Here is a 19537-nt window from a genome sequence, read left to right on the forward strand (position 1 = left end):
ATTCAAGAATGTGTCTCTGGTTTCATTATACAGAATCCAGGATACCAGTCCTGCAGAGAGTCATGCCATAAAGGAACACGGAGAAGACATGGATAAGCTGTTATTAATATTAAAGTTAAAAGCAGAGGAGAAGAAAGTGGTTTTGCAAACAGCAAGGGATCAACAAGCTTTTCTGCAAGAGAGCCATAGACTCCTCTTGTGGATTGATGGTATGAAGGAGAAAGTGACAAGTGAGGAGATGTGTATAGATGTGGTCTCTGCAGAGCAGCTCTTGAAAGAACACCAGGACTTGCTGAAAGAGATACATAGCCAGAACCACAGGTACTTGTAAGACAATGTAGTAACAATAAGAATTGTTCAGATGCCAATCATGGTACAGTCTGCAGTACCTATTTGGACAGTTTTAAACTGTGATTACAGTAATAAAAAAGGACTATCAGAGGTAATTACTCATGCTAATCATATATTACTCGCAGTTATCAAAGGCAGAGGTGGGGTCTACAAACTCTGTGCTAAGTCATGGTTTGTTGGCTACAATTGTTGGCTTTACATAAAATACAAAGCCATAATAAGTCATATATGATGGTTACGATTTATAATGGCTGAACTAACAACTCTTTAAACCAAAATAACATCATACTTTAATGCAATGTAAGGACCAGGACAATATATCCCTCAGTACCAACTGAATGCTATTGCCCTTGTGTACCTGAGAACAGAAGATTGAATAGATATACAGTATTTAATCAGTTATGCCTCTGTAAGGAGGTATGTGTAACTCTGAATACAATTTAAATGAGAAAAAGATGGGAAGCCATATATGCAATTGTTTTTGGAATCTTTGACAGATTTAAACAGCTGCAAGAACTAGGTCAGAAGGTTGCAGATAGTTTATCCAACATTGGAGCTTTTGATGTTGGTGAATATATGGACAGAGTTGCTCAAGGAAGGAATGAGCTGGATGACCTGTGGACAAAGCGGCAGAAAAAGCTCCAGGAGAATATAGAATTGCAGAAATTCATCAAAGAAGTTGATTCAATCCTTGCTGCCATCTCCAGCCGTGAAGCCTTTCTTCAGACTGATAATCTTGGGGTAAATACTAATTATTATAGTTCAAATGTAGTGTGGAGTTTATTTATTGCTTATATATCTTATACAACTCCAGACTGTTTGCAATAACAAGATTAAAAATACAGAAGCCAATCACTTAAAACCAACGCTCGAATAAATATGAGTAATAGCATGGCATTCTATCCATTGTAAGTCAACAAAACCCATACAATTATCCACAAAATGCCCTGTTACATGGTGATGCCTGCTTTACAAAATACCTGCAGTGAGGTTGTAAGCTGCAGCTCTGGAGGAAGGAAAGCTGTTTTCAGACCAATATCCCCATGTTCTGATGCAAGGTCGGGAACATAAGCCTTTCCTCCATTCTTGACAGGCAGATTCCACTCAGTTGGACTCAGAACTTCATAACAAATGAAGCAAACGGAGAATAGGTATTATTTTATAGTAGCCGTTCACACCTTCTAGCATCCTAGTTAAGAATCTTAATTAAATTCTTGGAAAAAATGAGCCCTCTTATGTTATTGTTACACTGCCCTCATCCAGCTGTCTCATGTTTCAGGGCACCTCTGGCTCTTTCTCCAGAGCATTCATGTGCTCTGGAGATATCCATGAAATAATAATATGCGGATATCGTAACTCTTACTGTCTTACCTTCAGGACCACATGGATTCAGCTCAGAGTCTCCTGAAGCGACATGAGGATTTTGAACAAGTGCTCCTGGTGCTGAAACATCGAGCAAATGCAGCCAATGCGCAAGGAGAGCAGCTGATAGAAAGGGGTCATTTTGCTTGTGACCGGTATGTGTTTTGAAATTTGGGAGATCTACAAAAGAGGAGAGACTGAGGGATTGGACAAACCTATTATCAAGACACTCATAAATTGTGTGTCAAGACTCTCTTTGCCTATGTGTATGTTTGTGTGCATGCTGTAAATAAAGGGGTGAATCCAGAAAAAAAATGAAGCAATATATCTTTTTAGAAGCTGGTTTAAAGACAGCCTTAGGTTTGCATTCAGAATAAATTAGCAATGACAAGACACCTTATATTTTTGCAAGCTATTTTGCTGCAATTTAAATGCACTTTAAAAACCAATGGCAAATGTGATTGCTTCACTTCTGTGTAGAATATAGCAGCTTCTGTATTTTACTAACTCTTCTGCTGAACTCAGATGGACTAGCAATACCCTCTTAAGCTTTCAGAATGGATTTACAATGCATTGAGAGCAGTAGTCTATGTAGATCATGCCTGGAAGATGGTCATTTCTCTCATTATATAACTAAAATCCTCTGAATTATCCATCTAATGTGCCTGAGAAGCTGAAAAAGCAGGGAAGTAGCTCTCAGAAATAGTTTGTTGCTTTTTTGTTTCTCAGGTGGAAGCTCATATGAGGAAAGCTTAGAATTAGTCTTGTGCTTATTATTTTCTGCCCTTTTTCTCATTCTCTTTCAATTTGATGGAAAAGAAATATCTCACTCTTGCAGAAAGAAAAAAAGATCAGTGAAATTCTCATTGGTGGGGGTATGGGCTTCTTCACTTTTCTTATTTATCAAATCAACAAAGAGATGTATGAGAGTGTCCTGTCATTCATAATTATATCACATCTCCATTAGCCTGCAACTTTCTTGGTTTTTTTCCCATGCTGTAATTAAATTCCAAGGGAAGACTCCCATGGGAAACTCATCCTATGGGGCTTCTTCAGATTGGGAAGCATCATGGGTCACCAGAGAGCCCACAAAGTGATAGAGACAATGGTATCAGAAAAACAACAATTGCTACCACCAGTTAACAGTGAAATAAGCTCAAAAATAGCACATAAAGAAATTCTAAGCATCCTAAGCATAAAGGAGAAAAACAGAAGCTTTTATAGTAGGGGAAGAAATAGCTTATACAAAGACAAATTTTGGCACTGCATTAATTTTAATGGCTAATGAAAACCATGAAGAGACCTATTGTCTGAAGTGATCCCACTGAATAGCATAAAACACACCACTTAGATTCACCGTGCCTCTGTTTCCCTTAGCCACACAAAGAAAACTCGGTTGTTGCATCTTGACAGTTGAGTCCTATAACTCTATGTCATGCAGCTGTTTACTATCTGTTAAGTATAGTTTAATTCATGTAGAAGCCAGCCTATAGCATTAGTAAGATTCAGAAGCCTTATGATGAATTAGTTTGATAGAAAAATAATTTATGAAATTAAAAACAATGATAATCATTGTTGGATTTTGAAGTATGCCAGTAAGTTCATAAAAGGAATTTGTATAACACTAACTTTTCTTCTTTTAACCAGAAAAAAGCAAGCGTATTTGCTCTACTAAATGTAAACTTCGTTGTAGATTAAACTGTAGTAATGTACATTGAATTATGGGAGTTGAGACTGTATATTTAGCCTCAACTCCTATAATTCCATTTATTGAAGCCATGATAGCTACTTCCCTATTTTTCTTTCTGTCCCCTCCCACTCCTCCAGAATATTTTTTTGGAGAAATTAAAGCATCTGTTACTTCTTCTGCAGGATTGAGAAGACAATGGTTACCTTATGTGAAAGATGGAAATTGCTCATAAATAATAATGAGCAGAGAAAAAGGAGACTATTAGATTCTCTTCTACTACAGGTCAGAATGTTGATGTATCACAGACTATTTGTAGAAAGCTTGAATTTATTACTCTGAATTGTGCATTTTCCAACTCTACATTCCCAGCATACTTCATGTAGATCTCACTGTTGTGTTACATGTCATGTTAAATCAGAAGTATATGACCAATGACCCCAGGACCACATGTAACTTCCAAGTTCTGAAAGTTGTTAGTAAAATATAAAATATACTGTATATCCCTGGCAGAATGGAAAAATGATTAAATACAAGAACTATATCTAATTTAAAGGAAATGTAAAAGTAGTTTTGTCTCTTCTCCACCCACTGTTTTATGGAGAATGGCTTGTGGCATACTACTGAAAGGCCAAGTGTGGCCCTCAGCCCAGAAAAGTTGTACATTCCTGTGAGCTAACTTATGTTTGGTTTGGTTTTGGTTTAGCATGTCATGGTAATAGGCAGTCTACACATACAAGGAAAAAAAACATATGTTACACTCCTTTTACTTAATTTAATTACATTTTGTTTACTGAGACTCATATGCCCCTCTGGTTGGAAGTGACTTTGCGTGGCTAACAATACGGTAATTGGGTTAAAACCTAATATTAATATTACTAATAATAATTTATTAAAAGTATATGCCACCTGACTCCTAGCGAATCTGGGTTTTACAAATTTTTTAAAAGAGGAAAACCAAGAAAAACAACAAGAGACAAAAATGAAGAGTAAAGATGGCAAGGATGAGGATAAAGGAAAAACAACCAGATGAGGATAAAGGAAAAACAACCCACAATATCTAAGGGGACTTCACTCACCCTCACCAAAGGCCTGGGCAAAGACCCAGTCTTTGAGGCCCTTCAAAACACTACCAGGGTGGGTGGCATTCAAGTCTTGGGAAGAACCTCATTCCAGAGGGCATGCACTGCTACAGAGAAGGCGCACTTCCTGAGTCCCAATAGATGACACTGTTTAATCGAAGGAACCAGAGTGCACCAACCTGTAGGATCAAATCCGCTGGGCAGATAATATGGGAGACAAAACAAAACTAACATTAATACAATTTTCCACGAGCACCACATCGGCAGGGAAACTAAACACATTCATTCCCAAAAGCCCACCAGAACAGCCAGATCCTAAATGCCTTCTGGAATCTTACCAGAGTTAAGGGTGCTCTGACCTCCAGAGAGATGCTTGTTCCAGTTGAAAGATCACATGTCTGAATGCGTCCTCTCATTTAAAGCTATCTGTGTGTAGACTAGGTTACAAGATCACTTTTTGATAGCCTTGACATGGGAAAACACTGAGTTTTGTTATCATTCACTGGGATTGTAAAAGGCAGATTGAACATTCATTTGAAACTGGATGGTATGTTTCTTAAAAAACAGTTATGAAGTCCTTACATTTTCTGGGCAAAAGATGTTTTATTTCTATATTTTACACTGGCATTAAATAAGTGTTGGAAACTATCATAAAGGTGAGGTCTTCTTCAAGTCAAGTTCAGTTCCTGGTGACTTCACTGTACATCCATCTAGTTTTTCTTGACAATGATACAGAAGTGGTTTGCCACTACCATTTCCCAGGATGTGTATTCCACTTCCCAGTCTAGCTTTGGAATTTCCGGCAATCTCCTATCCAAGTACAAATCCAATCCTGCTGAGGTTGAAAAAAAAATAGACAAGATCAGCTATTTGCTGCCACCCATGTGAGCAGAAATGATTGTAGGAGTCTTTTTTTTTTAAATTATATTTTATTGAAGATTTTTACATAAATAAAAGATAAATACAAGAAGATATATAAAGGAAAGTTAAGAAAAAGAAAAAAGGAAGTGTGAAAAACGGTACAAATAAAAGAAGAAAAGGAAAAGATAATTAAAGAAGCAACTTCTGACCTTTTATACAGCAGTTATAAACCAATTTATTAACCCTCCTCCCTCTCTAAGATTATATCACATAGTTCCCCTCTATCCCATATTCAACCTTTTTAATCAGCAAATCCAGAAGTCACCATTTCATTTTTTTTTCTATTTTCAGCAAAAAGTACTTGTGGTCATAGCAGTCCTTAATATGCCAGATTGCACTATACTGTATTGTCCACTCAAGTTCTCGCAGGCTTGAGCCAAGACTTTCTTTTATGCCCATTGCACTATATGTCTAAAATTCCTAGCAAGAGAGGAACATCTGAGTCAGTGCCCCATTTAAAAATCTAATGTATACAATTGCAGGAGTTCATTCGTGACACTGCTGAGCTCTTTGTATGGATGGAAGAAAAATACAAGATAGCATCAGATGAGTCTTATCGTGACCCATCAAATATCTTACGGAAGCTGAAAAGGCATGAAGCTGCGGAACAGGAAATGATGGCCAATAAGAAGCATTTTATGGAGCTGATGACGGTAAGGTGGTCTCATGGAGGTAGAAGGATGATTAGCAGAAGGGTCAGCATTTTGATAATCTTTGGCTAATGAGACAATTACAAAATTACATACAGCTATTCTACGAAGATTGCTATGATATAACTAATAAGAAAGCAAGCTTATGTCCAGTGTTGAATCAACAGTGTTGAATCTTGGAAGACTTCCACACTAGCAATTTATAGCATCATGCAACCATCAGTTTAATGGTATTCTAGAAGACTTTATATTACCACAGCAATAGTTGGTTGATGCTAAAAATCACTAGTGATGACTTCCTCTAGAATTCCTGCAACCGATGGGTTTAATTTATTTTAAAGAAAATTAAAATAACAATCAGGTTTCTAATATTAAACCTAAGACTACATGGTCGGCTTAGAAACCTCATAATTTAGGTGCTTTCATGTTGGAGTGCACATCCTGATAATGCAAAGTACATGAATGGTTGCAGAATTTCTCTGCAGCAAAAAACAACAACAACAGTATTTTAGTCTTTCAGGTAATCTTAAACTGTAACCAAGTGATATTAGGGCTTCCAATATTGTTATAACTAACATGCATACATACATAACCATCATGCTACTTTCTCTTGGGGTAAGCAAAATGTTATTCTTCCAGGTTCAGTTTTCATAGTCAGTCCATAAACAAAGCACATCCATACTTTAACATTACATCATCTATACCTGTAGCCTTATAATGTGATTTCCCCCCTCACTCACTGCCTCTTTCACTTCATTCCACCAGGCAGTTTTTCTCATATTTTCTATTAGCTCTGCATATTCAAAACTCTTTTCATTCTGTTCCAAGTACTTCCATGGCCTCTTTCCTCTTCCAGACATTCTGTTGGGATTTTAATCTATCTTTTAATGTTTTTTATTTTTCATAAAGGACTTATACAGTACATTCTGTTTGAGTTATTCGACTTACTTCTCATTACTTTTACTTCTTTTCTTCCATATTTATTTTCCCCCAAGATTCACTCTTGACACTACCAGATAATGGCCTACTGTACATTCAGAATCTTTTGTCTTTTTATCCTTCACTAATTGTTTTGGTTTTTCACCAAAAACAGTAGAATCAATATATTTTTAGATTTATATGCATATCTTTGGCATAGATACGTAAGAGGTTATGCTTAAAATTCATATATGAAACAAACAGAACTTTCTTTAAGCAGATACTCAGAATGCAGTCACCAATCATTTGTTCTGTGCGCTCTCATTTCATTCTCACCCGTTTATTCACATGGTATAACAGAATCGTTTTCCCCTAGATAGTATTCATTCATTCAAAATGGTGCACAATTTCCCCCAAATTCGTGCCTAGTTCTTTAATATCACTGGAATATAACATACAGAGCTACCACCAGTCTATGAATTCATACTTTCATACCCACCCAGAACAACCTAGATTACACCATTTCATACTTTCTGACATATATTTAATTCACAATTAAATCTACACCTTCACTTTCCTGCATGCATTCATCAATTCCACTTGCAAGATCAGACCACTTTCATTCAAATCAATCATCACCAGATTGGCCAATAGATACTGATTTCTTCTATTCATCCTGCCTTTCACATACAGTAGCTCATTTTAGTAAGATAGAAAAGTTATAGACTAGATCACCAGACTAAATCATATCCATGCCACAAACTGCATTCTGCACTGAGAAAGATAATACTTGTACTGGTCAGTGTGGGCACATTTTGGCTAGAATGCCACAAGCACAATCAAAGTACAATGCCACAAGCACAATCAAAGTCAGATTTACCCCAGGCTATTCTGATGCAAGCTAGATCTCTAATCTAGAGACTACCTTGCAAGCAACATACTGTTGCCCATATCACACCAATTAAGAAGTATGGACAATATATTTTCACTCAGGATGTATTGTTGTAATACTATTGTTATTGATAACTGCTTTGTGGTTTGAGGGTTAAAGGTTTGTACTACATGCACTTCCTCTGAATAAAGATCAGCAAGTAGAAATAGCCAAAGTTAACAAGAGAAGTGTTTTTGACTAAATGTAATGCATCTCTCCAGGCTGGAAATCAACTGGTACAAAATGACCACTATGCTGCAGATTCCATTCAGGACAAAATGTCAGAAATAAAGAAGAAATGGGAGAAGCTTTACAGCAAGATGATAGAACGTGGAGATAAACTGAGGCAGGCTGGTCAGCAGGAACAACTCATGGAGCTTCTTGAGGTCAGGAACTAATGCATGAATGAATTATTACAGTCAAATTTAAAGTACCCTACAAATACTATAAAGTCTAGACAGTACATTAAGGCAAAAGGAAATTATGCACTACAACTAGTACTCAAGTTGAAGTGCCAGTTTTATTAGTATCCTCATGTTCCATGTTGCCCCACAAAATGTAGCAAAATTAAAGGTAGAAGTAGGCAGCCTGTCTGAAAGTAGAAAGAGAAAAGTATTTCATCTGAAAGACCTGGAAAATTTTCTAGAATGGGCATAAGAAGCTTCTTGTATAAATCCCTATAAAAATCACACCACAGTAAGACATACCGAACTGTTCTGACAGCTGTAAGCTACAAGGGCAGGTACACTCCTCCTAGGGATTCCAAGTAAATCCCCTTTTAACAAAGCAGATGAGAAGTTCAATCAAGCCTGAAAAGAGGTTCTGCAATGGTTAGACAATTCTAAGGTGTCTTCGGATTCAAAACTAGATTTAGCTCATTTTGCTATACAATATCCAGGACTGTTTAAGAAGCATCTTAAATCAAATCAGAGCAAAAGCTCTGGGGAAAGGCCATAGGTCAGCAGTTTTCTGCAATAGGGTTCTTTTCCGAGATGAATTAAACTTCTTATCAAGAATCATCAGAGGAGCCAAAACCATTTGGCAAGACTTAAATTTTAACCAGAGATTAAAGATCACCCACTTGGGTAAACTAGCCTCCAGCTGCAAGGTAGCATCAGGGATGTACTTGGGAATCAAGAATTTAGATTGTACTGTTTCTAGAGAGGAGGAGTCAATGAGCTCTATATAAAGCTTGACTCAGTTACTTAGCTTCAGTTAGTTTAATAGCAGCAGGCATAAAACCACCCAATTTCAAGCAGAAAAGCCTTTAAAAACCTGGAGCACTTCTTTGTTTAGTCTGCACTGCATTGTCAGCTTGGGTCCTCTTCTTACATGAGACATGGAATATAACTTCCAGATATTGAAAACATTTTACCTATTGAGTGATTGCTCTGGATGTTCCAGTTACTCATCATGGGGCTTTTGGCAAACCAGATAGTCTTTGTCTTCTGAAAATTAAGCAGAAGATAAGTATCAGTTCAGTATTGCATTAAAGTTTTTGGTGCTTTCCTGAGACCAATGGGGATCTATGATATAATAACATCATCTCCATAAAGTAGTGTTGGTAAACATTTTCCAGCTAGCATAGGAATGTGAGTGCATTGCAATAATCCAGGTGGGAGGTCATGAGGGCATGAGTGACTGTGAGCAAGGCCTCCTGGTCCAAGAACAGGCACAACTGATGCACCACCCAAAGCTGTTCAAAGGCCCACTTTCTCTTTCCAATAAATCTTTTGGAGTTGGACAGATACAACTTAGAGGTTCCAATATAATTATTTATGGCCTCTACAGAATCTTGACTAATCCAGATTTTAGAAGTGAATCTTCCATATAGTACTTGCCTGATATTTTATTTTAATTTTATTTCTATTGGTTAGACACTTCTGAAAGTTCTGAATTATCAAAAATGCAATTTCCTGAATGATCCCCTGAAACAGATCACAGATTGCCTGAAACTCATTAGTATTCAAAAGAACTCATTTCATTTGATCCAAGTAAACCTGGAGTCCAGCTCAGTATTGAAAAGAAATACTGTCTCAGCATGAATAGGTCATGCTCAAAATTTAGAGCCAGTGGCTGACAGCCACTACCTGGATAAGGTTCAATCTCAAAGTTGGAGACATAGATTAGTAAACAACAGGATGCCATCAGGTAGTTGAAGATTGGTATTTTGCATCAGGACCAAAAAGTAAAATTTCCTGGATTATCACCATTTGGAATAAATAGGTCCAGCTAATTAGCCATCTGGGGCATATTAAACTCTGCCAAATTGCATTGTTATGCAATGCTTCCCTAAGGAAGTGTATTTGGCTCCCCATTTAGAAAGATGATAAAACACATCAAGTTTTCAATGTTTAATTATTTTAATGATTTATTTTAATTTTGGTTTTTATTTTAACTGCATTAATTTGTTATGTTTTATGCTCCGTATTTTTAATTGTTGTAAGCGCCTTGTGTTAGGGTGTAACAAACAGAAAGGTAGGATATAGATATTATAAATGAATAGAAATAAATAATTTAGCATCCCTTGAAACATGTCTAAGTAATGATAACCTGTCTTAACTGGCTGGAGGGTACCTTTGATATTTTGTATATGAGGTCATAACATTTATTCCAATTTTTGAATTCAAGTCTCCTCCTGCAATAACATAAGCAACCAGATGGTCATTTAAACAACTGGCTAAATAGGGTTTTAATTCATGCCATAGCTGTTTATGTCTATGAATGTAGAGTTTTTTTTGGGGGGGGGGGAACAGATATTTAAACTTCTTTGGAGCTGCAACAGCCTGTGGGATAAGCATTATGAACTTTGCTTGTAGGTCGGTAAAGACAAAGAAGACCACCTCATACCTAGCTCTGCCACCTTTCTTGCTGGAGATTGTTCTAATCAAATGCCTGGAGTACAGTGACCCAAGTCTCCTATAAGAACAAGATATAGAATATATTTAAATATTTATTGTAATAAAGGAGGTATCATAGCTTTTGGCCATCCATCCAACAATGTTCCATGAAACCAGGAAGAGAACATTTGTATTCTCTGAATGACAATCCAGTGAGTCCTCATGGAGTATCTCAAAACTGGAGTAATCTTGCTGATCAAAAGATTCAGGAGAGAAAGTCTTGATTATTGCCCCTAGTTCCAGAGATGGTTGCAGTTCCATATCACATATTGAAGAGATCAAAATCAGCATCTGGTTGGGGAAGAAACAGGCTTAAGCTCAATCCTAGCAAAGCTGAGTGACTGTGGGTTCATGAACCATCTGGCTCTGGGAATTTTCCATCCTTGGTTCTGAATGAGACAGAACAGGTATGCAATGTGGGGTAGACTCACAGCCCCTTTCTTGAACAGTAGAAAGGCCACTATAGAGCTTTGTGCTCCAGTGAGTGAATACTCGGAGTATTTACTAGGGTAAGAGAGGCAAGACTTTGGCTGTCTGGAACTGCCCATAAACATCCTTCTAAAAAAACAAAGAATTGTGGCTTCCACTGACAATTTCAAGGAATGCTTCCTAAAGAGACTCTGCTTGATCGTATTTGTATTAAATGGAAGAAGAAATTGTCAGGGCAGAGACTAAAGTAAGTTTATATGCATAACTGCATGAAAAAGTTAATGATAAGGAAGGGTAGAGCTTGGTGACTGACCATATATTTCACCAGCACTATATAATCTATGTGAGGAACAAAGATGCACATTTGTATTTGACCTCTACATTTTCCTCTTTAGGATGCTGACGAGAAGATAGAGAAGATAGAGAAGATGCTTCAAGATCCAGAATTGGGTCATGATTTGCGTTCCAGTCGCAATTTACTCAAGGAGCATAGACAGCTAGAAAATGAAATGCAGGGACTGGCTGAGAAAATGAGCTCCATTGTGTCTCACGCCAAGAGCGTAGCTACACATCACTTCGACAGAAAGAGGATTCTTGATGAGACACAGAGGTATCTGGAAAGGTGAGCTACTCTTGTTTCAGGGATCAGAAATCCAAAGGCTACTTCTAAAGTAGAGCAAACTACTGTACAAGGCAGAGAGCAGAAAAACTACTAGTATGCTCCAAACTGAGTACTGAGGTTGACTGTAGAAAAAGTCAAATTCCCATTCTGCTATGCAAAAATAGCAAGACATACTTTCACCTTAATCTACCTCACAGGGCTTTTTGTAGCAGTAAAATATTGCCCTGACTTGCTGGGAGAAGAGAGACAAGTAGCCCCCAGAGCCATTTTGGCAGCCCACAGAGTACTCCCAGATTGCCCTGCTGATTCTCAGTAGCAACCTTCAAATTTGACTTTCCTCTCTTTAAAGCAAATAAAAAGTATGAAATAGGTACATCAAGTTTGTTTGGTTTAGCATACTTAATGTACCCCTTTAAACTTCCTCTCCATCCCCAAAACACATGCAAAAAGGAGACTGTGCTTTTTTCAATCACTTCCTCTTTGGTGACCTTCTTATGTGGCATACTTCTGGCCTTGGAGACCAATAAATAAATAACAAAGAAAGTGCTGCTCCCAGTCACCAAAAAAGATTTTTTGTTACTCTGGAAGGTATTGCATAAGAAGATGTAGCGAATTACACAAAAGCAACATACCCAAACTAAAATTGTCATATGTTCCATAGATTGGATAATTACAATGTAAAATAGTTGAGGAAAGAGCTCCTAGGTACATTTTCATGTAGGTGTCCCTATTGCTTTCTCTTTTGGTCTAGTATTATTACGTTACTAATAGTTGGACCAATCAATCAGGTATGTTTAGTTAGTGAGAGGCCCTAATGACTTTTTAAAAATATACATATATGAACAGCCTTTTAAAATCTAAATTAAAATCTAATTTACAGATTTGATTCTCTCCAAAAGCCTCTTGCTGAGAGAGGTCATCTGCTGGAGGCAAGTGTGGAACTGTTTCAGTTCTACCATTACCATGACATGGAAATGAACTGGATTAATGAACGAATGTCCATTGCCAACTCTATGATCCAAGGGAAATCTTTAAATGGGTCTCAGAGCTTGCTACAGAAGCAGAAGGTAACTCTTAAGTTGTGATGGTCCTGCTGAGGGTTTGCAAAAGCATTTTCTTTTTCAGGTTTGGGTTAGCAGCTCATTCTCCAGTCAGATGGAAAACTTACCAGGAGCAAGGATTCATCCTACCGAAATATCAATCCAACTGGGCACAGTTCTAAAAACAAAACAAAACAAAGACCCTCTCCAGATGCCTAAGTTTTGCTTCCTTCCCTGTTTCGGTTGAAATCTGCAAGGTGAACAAGAATATCTTGACACCATGGTTTGCTTGCCACTTTGGTTCATTTTGGCTTTCTGTTGCCTCAAGAACTGCACAGAACCCAAGTGCAAATGAGCCAAGAGCCTGGTACTGAATTATTGATTAAATAAATGTTGCTGGGGACCAGATTTCAGAGTATTATCACCATTGTGCATTAAGTTTACCTCATGAAAATTACATAGTTATGATACCTATTGGAAGCTAATTGTTTTTCTGCTATCTCTGAGCACTAGAAAAACGGGGATGACCTTAAATATAGTACAGTAGTTGTATGTGCCAGAATTTTATGTCTGGCATATATACTAAGAGAATCCCTGCACCTATGGAACTTTTCCCCCAAAATTTACCTCAGCTTGAGCCCAATATTTTCAGGAATAAAGTTTTCTTACTTTACTATCTGGAGCTATGCTAATTTTTACCAGTTTGTTCTGCATGAACTAATGTTCATGTAGCGTTAACCAGGATTTATTTGTAAGCATTACCTATTTGAGGTGAGTGTGGGTAGTTTCTACATGTGTGTTTGTGTGTATATCCACACACATGTAGAAACCACAGATTTGTATTCAGGGCCAAATGTCTATGTCCTTACGGCAGGGGTAGGCAGATGTCATCTGATTTACTCTGTAGGACAAATCTAAAGTCTCCTCATTCCAGGGAATCTTAGCAAATCTACCCATCCCTTGACAGAAAAAGGCATTCATTTTAAATAGCTTTGACAAATGGATCCATGCTTGCAAATATGGCATTAAAAAAAGCTGGATAGTTGGCAGAGAAAATGCAAGCATATGATTTATTCTCTAATTGTAGTATAGATAACCACAAATTTCAAGAGTTTCATTCAGGTTTTGGGAACAAACTTTGGTACTGATGTAATCAAGAATAAAATAATTCTTCTTCCTAGTCAGTTTGGGTGGTCTTGCCTTGCCAAGATATTTTTACAATCACATGAACAATCTGTTTTTTTGTTTGTTTGTTTTGCATTTGTCTTTGGAAAATTGTGTGAAACACCTTTACTCAGCAATATTCACAAAATGAAATATATGTTTAAACTTAGCATTGGTGATTAGTAGAACATTTTTAAAATCTTTGTTTCAATAGGTGAGTAATTAAACTGGGCTTGTTGTTGAAAATGGAAAAGCAAATTAAAATATCTTGAAAGATGGTAAAACTTGAAAATTTCTAGGCTAGAACTTATTGCAGCAGTAAAAATGAACATACTACACAAGATTAACTTTTTATTTCAAATGGCATCAATTCCAGTTTTAGACAAAACCTTGCATGATTGGCAAAGTATAATAAACAGATTTCTATGGAGTGGGGAAAAGCCATGAATAAGATTTAAAATTTTGCAATATTTTAAAAAGAGGTGGCCTTGCATTTCCTAACCTTAAATTATATTATCATGCTGGCTGCCATGGATAACAGAATGGATAAAATCCCCAAATAGTAGAATATCAATCATAGGATAAGCTGGCTTAGCCAATAGATTTCAAAGGTACTTAATGGTATAAGCAAACAAAAAAAAGGAAAGAATTTGAAAGGACATACAGTATTATAAGACAAAGTTTGATTTTAAAAAATATGGATTTTTTAAAAAACAAGAATAAGTCATCATCAATATCTTCTACTTCAGTAACTTCATCATCAAATGCCTTTTACTTCAGCAGCATCTATAGTAAGTCAAATTAAATCAGAGATACCAATATGCTACATCCAGACTCAGGAAACAGGCTAAAAACACAGCTAGAACTGCTCATACCATTTGATTTAATCCAGATAAACTATTTATCAGCAATTCAAAAACAAACATTTCCTAATTTCCCACAGCTTATCAAAAGCAATTAGATACATTATTATACCTAACTGGAAATTTCAGGCTGTAGACCTGAGGCAACATTTCAAAAAAGATTCCTATTACCTTCCTGGGAAAATTTCTGAGGATTTTCTTTGTCATTCCTATATGCAGATATGGGCTCTTTGGCAGAACGGTGCTGGCCATATTAATGTCTAGAAGGCAACCAGGTTATCAACACAGGTGTTTCTGCAACTATAACTGCTGTCAAAGAAATATTAGAGGTTGTTTTTTTTTCCAACCATAGGTACATTTAGTAAAATTTCCCCTTGGAAACAAAAGTAAGAGTTTCAGGAATTCATTTTTGTTTCCTTCTTATTGAGATATGTTATATCTCTGGTTATAAGACATGAGAACAAACACTAGGAGAAGATCATTTTTTGGAATTTTGCTCTGAAAAATAACTCAGTGAACTTTGAGCTTTGAAAAATGGCAGTCAAAGTTCTCGTTGGGTTACTTCCTTCTGCTATTTGTCCTGTCTCCGCCTTTCCATAGCATTTCTGCCTGTGTGTCTTTTACTAGGAATTACAGGTTGAAGTGAAAGCCCATAAGCAGCAAATCTCCAGGGTTCTAGAAAAAGGAAATGCTATGGCAGAAGATATGTGCATGCCCTCTCAGAGAATCAAAGAAAAGTGCCAGGAACTGAGCAAAAACTGGTTGGAACTGGAGGAAGCTTGTGATAAAAAATTAAAGCAGCTGCAGCAGTCAGTTGTTTACTATCAGGTATATATATCACCATGTATTTTGATAATATTCTCTTTTATACTATGCAATTAACTACACAAGAATTCAGTTGTATAAAAATGTCATTATCTTTCTGCTGCACTAGGGCATTTCAACACCAAGTTAGGTGTTGGTCCTGGATCAACCACCTGTTTCTTATTATTGTTGGGCAGCTGAGCCAATTTACTTCCAGCTCAGCTATAGTTCAGCATACAGGTAGTCTTTGCTTAACGACCACAATTGGGACCGGAAGCAAAGCAGTCATTAAGCGAATCTGACCCAATTTTATGACCTTTTTGTGGCGGCCATTAAGTGAATCACTGCAGGTGTTAAGTGAACCACATGGTTGTTAAGTGAATTCTGTGGTTCCCCATTGATTTTACTTGCTGGATGCTGGCCAGGAAGGTCAAAAATGGTGATCACACGACCACAGGACACTGCAATGGTCATAAATGTGAACTGGTTGCCAAGCGCCCAAACCATGATCATGTGACTTTGGGGACACTGCATCGATCTTAAGTGTGAGGACTGATCGTAAGTCATTTTTTTCATCACTGTTATAATGGTTGTTAAGTGAGGACTACCTGTACCTTCAGTCTGCAATATTGCAAGTTGCAATATGGAGTTCTACAGAGCCTAAGGAGCCATTTTCCCATTGGTGGGAACTCCCACATTTCTGGTTATTCGGCTTGTTTACTCTGCAGTCTCTATGTTATAGTACAACCGTTAATTAATTTCTACACTTGTAAATCCACCATCATTTCCTGCCTATGTACTTCATATTCCATTTTTTATTTCCCTTTTTCTTTTTCTCTTTAATAAGTTTCAAGAATATACAATGAATATGATAATAATGAAGAGATATAAATCAATGTTTTTCAATCTCAGCAACTTTAAGATGTGTGGGCTTCCACTCCCAGAATTCCCTAGCCAGCAAAGCTAGCTGGGGAATTCTGGGAGTGGAAGTCCACACATCTTAAAGTTGCTGAGATTGAGAAACGATGATATAGATATACAGGAGATCTGCTTACTCCAGGATATGGGAATCAAATCCTACATACAGTATATATCAATCCCCTGGTTTAAATCCTAAATCCTTTTCCTCCTATACTTTTGAATCAACAGACTTTTGGCCATACTTTTCCCAGCTTCAGAGTAGGAGACAGCTGTCCTGTCTTTGTATAACAGCTCTGTCTTGCCTGAGTTGATTTCCTCCTGCCTCATCAGCTTCAGCGCTTACAAAGGCAAGAAGAGATACTATATCTTACCTTTTCCCTTTTGAAAGAGGAAGGACTCCTTTCTGACCTTGCTTGCTTGTTCTTATTTCTCTTTTGAGTCTGTCTTATGACAGTGGTGACAATAGTTTCAGCTTCCTAAGTTGCTTGGGGTTGTTTCCTGCAGCAGCTGGCGAGTATCTTGCTTTGCACTGAAACTTTTATCTCTGACCTTTTATGTAATTAATATATTTCATTCTTTTAGCAGTCTTTTCATTTAATATTGAGTATGCAAAAACACTATTTTGTTGAACAAATTGTGAAAGTTAGTGCCTATTATGTTTAGGGTGGAAAATCACCATGTTTACTTTTCATTTATAAAGTTCTTAATGGATATTTGGGACCTGGAGAATTGGGTGGCAGAGAAGCTTCCACTGGTCACCAACAAAGACTGTGGCAATGATGAAGCTGCAACTCTTAAACATATAAGGAAACATAAGGTAACTTTTCTATAGACTATGAACTCAGTAAGCATTGCTGAGATGTTGAATAGTTTCATTCCCAGCCTTAAGGATGCCTATACAATGTGGAGGCAAAACTTAAAATGGTTGATTCCTAATCAGGTTGGGAAATTCATATTGCCTATGAACTATGTTGTATTCAGACAGTAATAATTAACTCTGCATGAACTACTTTTTAAAATGAGATCTGGTCCCCACAGACTCCCCACTCCTTTCCTTGGCCTAAGAGAAATCCTGCTGCAAGTCTTGCTAAGGGCCTTCTCAATTAATTCCATGATACTCTGTTGATAAACCTGTCAACATTATAAATATCTGTTGGGTTCTTGGTGATCTCTGAGCCTGCTTTGTTCATGCATATGTTTCATTACCAAACTACTGTAGGTAACATCATCAGTGCATGGGGTCTAGGAGAACAAATCCAAAAGTGAATTCTGGGGGCATGACACTCTGATGAATCAGCCATTAGCAGACACATTGTCCTGACCCCCAGGAAACACTCTGAGACAGGGAACTGGTATCTAATGTTTTATTGCTAATACATAACAGTAATCCTAACAAACTGAACAAACGTGGGAAAACCCAGCCATATAAACCCCGCAGGTTAAGGCGGTCCCAATCTGTGCCTCTTGGAATGGCTCACCAATTCCTCAGTGCTACGCATGCGCTTAACAGTCTGGAAGGGAGCCCCCTGCTCGCCATCCTTACTCATGACATGCATTGAGATAAGCTCAGTCTACAAACCATTCAAGAAAGGAAGCAACCAAAGGTCAAAGAAAAAAGGCAAACAGACCTAAACACATCCTTCCTCTTTGCACACTTACTAACCGATATTTAGATAATCAGGAACCAGCACTAGATAAACAAGAGCAAGCAAAGAAGAGACAATGCCCCATCCAAAAAGCATTTAAGAAGAAATAACACCTCAATCAAAGTTGGTAGGAGAAGTTACCATATATAAACAGTCAGCAAATTCTGTTTGATGTTACCTAACCTGATAAGGAAACTTCTGTGGGAAGAGAAGCAAGCTCAGAGAACACCAAGAACTCAATAATTTAGCCTTGAATATTCACCACCACGGAGAATCAACACCTGTTTGGAAGTTCAAAGGAATAACACATTTAGCCTTCTTCAAGTTTATTTCAACTTCATAGGTCTGTCTGGTTTTTCACATCATGTATGTATTTTTAGAAACATTTTTAATTTTTATGAACAGTTGCAATGCATCAAAGAATAGGATAGGGGAAGGGCCCTCAAAAGACAGATGAGCCAAAGAAAGGATAGGATAGGATAGGATAGGATAGGATAGGATAGGATAGGATAGGATAGGATAGGATAGGATAGCTTTATTGTCGTCCCACTATACACTATACACCAAGTGCATAATAAAATGAAATTTTGTTTCAGTTGGCTCACAAACACAATCAGACTCTAAAATAAAAATACCATAATCACTATAAAATATATATTCTTTACACATTACACATTCCACTTAAAAAATTAAGTATTCAGGAGTCTAATAGCCTGGAGGACAAAGCAATTACCCAATCTGGCTGTTCTACATCAGCTGCGGAAGGAAGGAAGGAAGGAAGGAAGGAAGGAAGGAAGGAAGGAAACATTTTCTATTGATGAGTAATTTCCACGCACACACTACAAGGCTCTAGGCAGGTTTTTGCTATCTTAAATATGTCCTAACCCATTATTTATGGATCTTCTGCATAGTCCTAAACTAAACCTGGTATGGTATTTGAAAAAGTCCAGCCTCAATGTAAAAAAAATTGCTGAATCCCAAAACAACTGCAAACCAACAACTAAAGAGTGCTTAATGAATTTGCTTTATTGAGACTGTGATCACAGAGTGTTCTCTCACAGAAGATAAATTTTGCAAGAAAACAAGCACTGACAACACGTGGTTAGAGGCATCACCTTCCTATATTTGATTAGGATCAAATAACAGTTATCAAATAGTAATTGGTTGATTTTGAAAAAGAACTTCTTTGCCTTTAACCATGCACAGTTATCACACACTTGCTCATTTCTCAGGAAATCATACAAAA

General features: G+C 37.2%; 1 protein-coding gene across 1 annotated transcript in view; it reads left to right on the plus strand.

Annotated features, from left to right (window-relative positions):
* The window catches only part of SPTBN5 (spectrin beta, non-erythrocytic 5), a 112741-nt gene that overhangs the window by 26191 nt on the left and 67013 nt on the right, over positions 1-19537 (plus strand). The window contains exons 17-26 of the mRNA XM_063318382.1: positions 34-321; positions 849-1092; positions 1729-1868; positions 3586-3685; positions 5886-6056; positions 8124-8288; positions 11627-11853; positions 12734-12920; positions 15548-15748; positions 17346-17462. Of these exons, the coding sequence (XP_063174452.1) occupies positions 34-321; positions 849-1092; positions 1729-1868; positions 3586-3685; positions 5886-6056; positions 8124-8288; positions 11627-11853; positions 12734-12920; positions 15548-15748; positions 17346-17462 (1840 nt within the window). The remainder of the gene's footprint in view (positions 1-33; positions 322-848; positions 1093-1728; positions 1869-3585; positions 3686-5885; positions 6057-8123; positions 8289-11626; positions 11854-12733; positions 12921-15547; positions 15749-17345; positions 17463-19537) is intronic.

This window comes from Candoia aspera, chromosome 1 (genome assembly GCF_035149785.1).
Source record: "Candoia aspera isolate rCanAsp1 chromosome 1, rCanAsp1.hap2, whole genome shotgun sequence".
Lineage (NCBI taxonomy): Eukaryota > Metazoa > Chordata > Lepidosauria > Squamata > Boidae > Candoia > Candoia aspera.